The sequence below is a fragment of the Condylura cristata genome, unplaced genomic scaffold (assembly GCF_000260355.1).
Source record: "Condylura cristata isolate star-nosed mole 26May11 unplaced genomic scaffold, ConCri1.0 scaffold00018, whole genome shotgun sequence".
NCBI classification, from domain to species: domain Eukaryota; kingdom Metazoa; phylum Chordata; class Mammalia; order Eulipotyphla; family Talpidae; genus Condylura; species Condylura cristata.
The window spans coordinates 3,580,854-3,584,828 of record NW_004567119.1 but is presented as its reverse complement, the minus strand read 5'-3'; the positions used below and the strand labels follow the sequence as shown (position 1 = coordinate 3,584,828).

General features: G+C 49.4%; 1 protein-coding gene across 1 annotated transcript in view; it reads left to right on the top strand.

Annotated features, from left to right (window-relative positions):
• SLC7A11 (solute carrier family 7 (anionic amino acid transporter light chain, xc- system), member 11) overlaps positions 1–3,975 on the top strand; it is a 64,488-nt gene that overhangs the window by 15,536 nt on the left and 44,977 nt on the right. The window contains exon 4 of the mRNA XM_004685286.2: positions 1–118. This exon is cut by the window's left edge and continues 6 nt beyond it. Within this exon, the coding sequence (XP_004685343.1) occupies positions 1–118 (118 nt within the window). The remainder of the gene's footprint in view (positions 119–3,975) is intronic.

Below are 3,975 nucleotides of genomic sequence, written 5' to 3'. Positions count from 1 at the left end.
ATGGTGCTCAACAGCGTGAGCGTGAGCTGGAGCGCCCGCATCCAGATCTTCCTGACCTTCTGCAAGCTCACGGCCATCCTCGTAATCATCGTGCCTGGAGTCATGCAGCTGATCAAAGGTACGGGCTGCGCGCTCCCGCCGGTGCCGGCCGTTCTCTAGTGAGTCTCTGCGTGTGGAGCCGTCGCTCTCTGCCGCCACCAGGCTGACTAGAACGGCCGCCGCTGGGGGAGGGGGTCACAGCCCAAGCCCGCGGGGTGGGGGGATGCGCCCCGTCGAACCCCAGGAGCGGCCGTGAGTCCTGGCTGGTGAGAGCTCCGCAGGAGGAGAACGCAAAGGGAGGGGAAACCTGCGGCTTCAACGACAGGAAAATGGGTCCTCTCGTTTCTATTTTCAAATCGTTTCCTGAGAGGAATAAAGCTGAAGAGAAAGTGATCTGGAGTATAGTGAAAGGGACCCGTCATCCTCTTATGGTAACTGCTCCTGTGAAGAGTATTTACTTACACACACAGAACTGGGGTGCAGGCCAGAGGTGTGTGTGGGGGGAGGGGTGAGAGGGATCCCCAGAGACAGAGCGGGGAGCAGAACGGGCTGATCCACTGCAACCCACTGCTGAGGGGGCAGCGGGGAGACAGGAGAGGTCTGCTGCGCCCTGGGGGTCGCTCCCTGGCCGGGATCGAACTCAGGCTTTCCCCAGAGACCACACTGAGATGTAACTCACAGGGGGCCTCCCTGTCGCCCCTTGGACCTGAAGAGTGGAGTCTCCACAGAAGGGGCGTTGCAATGGGTGTAGCGTTCCAGACAACCAGCTATGACAGGACAATACAAATAATTGAGGAAATTGAGTCTTTTCTGTGACATTATTTTCATTGTCAAATCTGCATTTCTTATAGAAATGTAAGAGCAGGTTTTTTCTGGGAGAACTGTTTTGGGGTTTGCTGCTTAATAAGGAAGGGCGGGTGGGTCGAGGGCCTTTGGCGCTGAGCTTGCAGGGAGGGGAGCTCGCGGGGGCTTGGGGTCGCTGGAACTACTGGAAGAGGAACAGGCCCGGGGCCGCACCTACTTAGGAGCCAGGCGCCGGTGAGGTGGTAGAGGAGCGAAACATAGCTGGGCATGCTAAGCATTTGATATTTACATTGCTGCAGTCCGTTCCAAAGATGGGAAGTTTATAGGGGATTTAATGAAGTCGCAGAGGAAGAATTGCACAAGGCAGAAGGAAATGCCCGGTCAGCAAGATCCCGCCTGCAGCCCTAAGCCACCACCTTGGCAGGGTCGGTCGCGGCCGCGAGGGGGCGCTGCTGCGCATTTGCTAATGGGGTGGCATCTTCCTGCTTGAAGCAACCCGTTTGCACCCGGCAACCTCGGCGGAGAGGAGAGCAGAGACCAGTCAGGATTGTTACTACATAGTTCACATTGAACTATGGGGCCCTGAACCCACTGCGCTGGTCCCCAACGCCAACGCCTCCCCACCCCGCTCAGGCCTGCCTGCTTGTGCCTGTCTGACCATTAGAACTGCAGGCGGAATCATTCGCTTTGTTTGTATTTCCTTTTTTTAGTCACGTGTATCGAGTTTATTCCATTTTTGGAAAGACAGAAACTCTGGGTCATTGATCCTACGTTTGTCCAAGTTTAGATTAGAAAAGGTGATAACTGTCCCTGCAAACTTTTTTTTCTGGCATTTTCCTTTAGGCACAATAGTCAATTTGTTCCCTGTATGTGTGTGAGGTGAGTTTCAGTTGCTCACATGTTATTGTATTTCAAATTCCTGGAGAGTAGAGGTCATGATTTATCTTTGGACCTTATTATAGGATGATTCGTTAATTAATACTTGCCACACATTATGAAAATAACCTGAGGTGCCTTCTCCTATACCTCATCGCCTCATAAACGCCCAGAGAACATCACCCATCACCCCCTTTCAGGTAAATGTTAACATTTTGGGCAGCAGTCTTAGCTGATGTATTTACTCTATTAGTATGAGTGGTGATGTTCCCTTGTCTCCCAAGACCACATACTTTCCACATTAATTTGAAACTCCAGGAAGAGAAATACTTCACTCAAACAGATTGTGCTTTCCTTTCTGCTTTAATCAGATCCTGCGAATAGTTGTGTGTTCTGCATTTACTTAAGAGGATTTGCTAAACTTCCCTTTGAATATCATGGCTTTCATCTTCCCGAGAGGCCTCTGTAGGCAGCGGAACATATCCTCCAAGTTTAGAAATGCCTCTGTCACTCTTGAAATAACACTTTTCGGCACCAGGGCCCTGGTCTTTACAAAGTTTGGTTTCTCCTACTGATTATTCAGTGTTCCCTCTTAGGACTATTGTCTTTGTGGTCACGAAGATCACATGTTTTTCATATCTCAGTTTACCTTCTTTGAGAATACTGAGATGTGTTGGTAAAAACATTTCTGAACTCACCGTATCACGTAAAAAACTGAACTATATTTGGGAGTCAGATGTTTCAAGGAAAAAACCAGTTAGTGTATAATTCACTACACTTGGTCTGAAGACTTACACACATTTTGCCTCTCTGTTGTGAGATTAGAATCTGAGGAGAGTCTCATGTAGCTCAGTCATATCCTGCCTTCCTGGCATATATTTCTGGAGGACCAATTCTGAAACAAAGTCCTATTTCCCAAAATCTCATTTGCTGTTTTCTTTGGGAAATAAAGACATCCTGTTGCTTAACTTTGTTATTGGCTGAGTAAAATAAATCTGGATTTCTGGTTTTTTTTTTCCCATTTTCCAAAATATGTACAAGAAAAAGGAACTATATGACTCGCAAGAGGGAAATCAGTATTTCATCAGCTTGTTGATGCAGAACGTGGCAAAATCTGTTGAATGGATTAATATTTTTATTGAGGTGGCATTGGTTTACAGCTCTCTGTGAGGAAAGGGAACTGGTTTGCCTCTCAGATGGCGACCCGCCACCCAGGCCCTCTCAGTCCTTCACCCTCGGCCTCTGGGCTTCTCCCCATCCCCTTCTTTCCCCCTACAGCTGCCTCCTTTTGCTGGTTTTCAGTTCCTTGGTCTTCCTTCTCCATGTTCCACATAGGAGTGAACCTTGGCTCTCTCCCTCTGACTGACTTCTCTTAGCTCTATCCCTTCAGGCTGTCCCTATGTCAGAAGCAGCAAGAGTTCATCTTATTTTCGCATAGCTGTGTGGATCCACTCGTGCGTCTCTGAGCAAGTGGCGTGTTTCCACGGTGCTGCAATGAACAGGGAAACTCTTGCCCCTTCCAGTCAGGGTGTTTGCACTTTTGGGGTGGCTGCGTAGCAGTGGGGCGGCTGGGTCACACGGTAGATTTATCTTGAATACGCTGAGTAACCTCCATACTGTGCCCCAGAGGGGCTGGACCAGGCTGCATTCCCTTCAGCAGTGTAGGAGTTTCCTTTTTACTCTCCCCCAATTTCCAACCCCCAGCAAAAATACCAGTGTGGAGCTTGGTGTAATTTCTTTCCAGGGTCTGAGGGCTTTCGCTACAGTGATGTCTGTGCAGCATCCTAAGTGTTTTCAGCGCTGAGGCCACGAGGCCTCCATGGCCTACCCACGCCTGTTGCTGCAGGGTGAATCAGCCATGGAGGGGAGCATTGGCATGACCCAGGCATACCTGGGCCTGGTTGTGCTCTGGTAACGTTTGATGAGCGAGAGAAGCTTGATGGGGTTGGGAGAGTCTTCCGACCCCTGTTGGTCTCTAGTGAACTATAGGGAAAACACAGATTGTCACCTCCGCCTTGACAATAGACCCGTGGGTGTTTCTTCGAGTTTCTTCTTAAAGCTATAGCAGCTTCACGTTTATGGGTTCTGTGACACATCTGGGAACCTTGTGTACAGAAGACACTTAAGTTTTCTTTCATGGTCAGATTGTCAAGAGCAGAAGCAGGTTCAAGCCAGGGATTGTTCTGCAAATGCTGTTGCTGTCTCTGCTACAATTTTATGAAAAGAGAAACGTGCTGAGGCGTTAGCTGTGGTCAA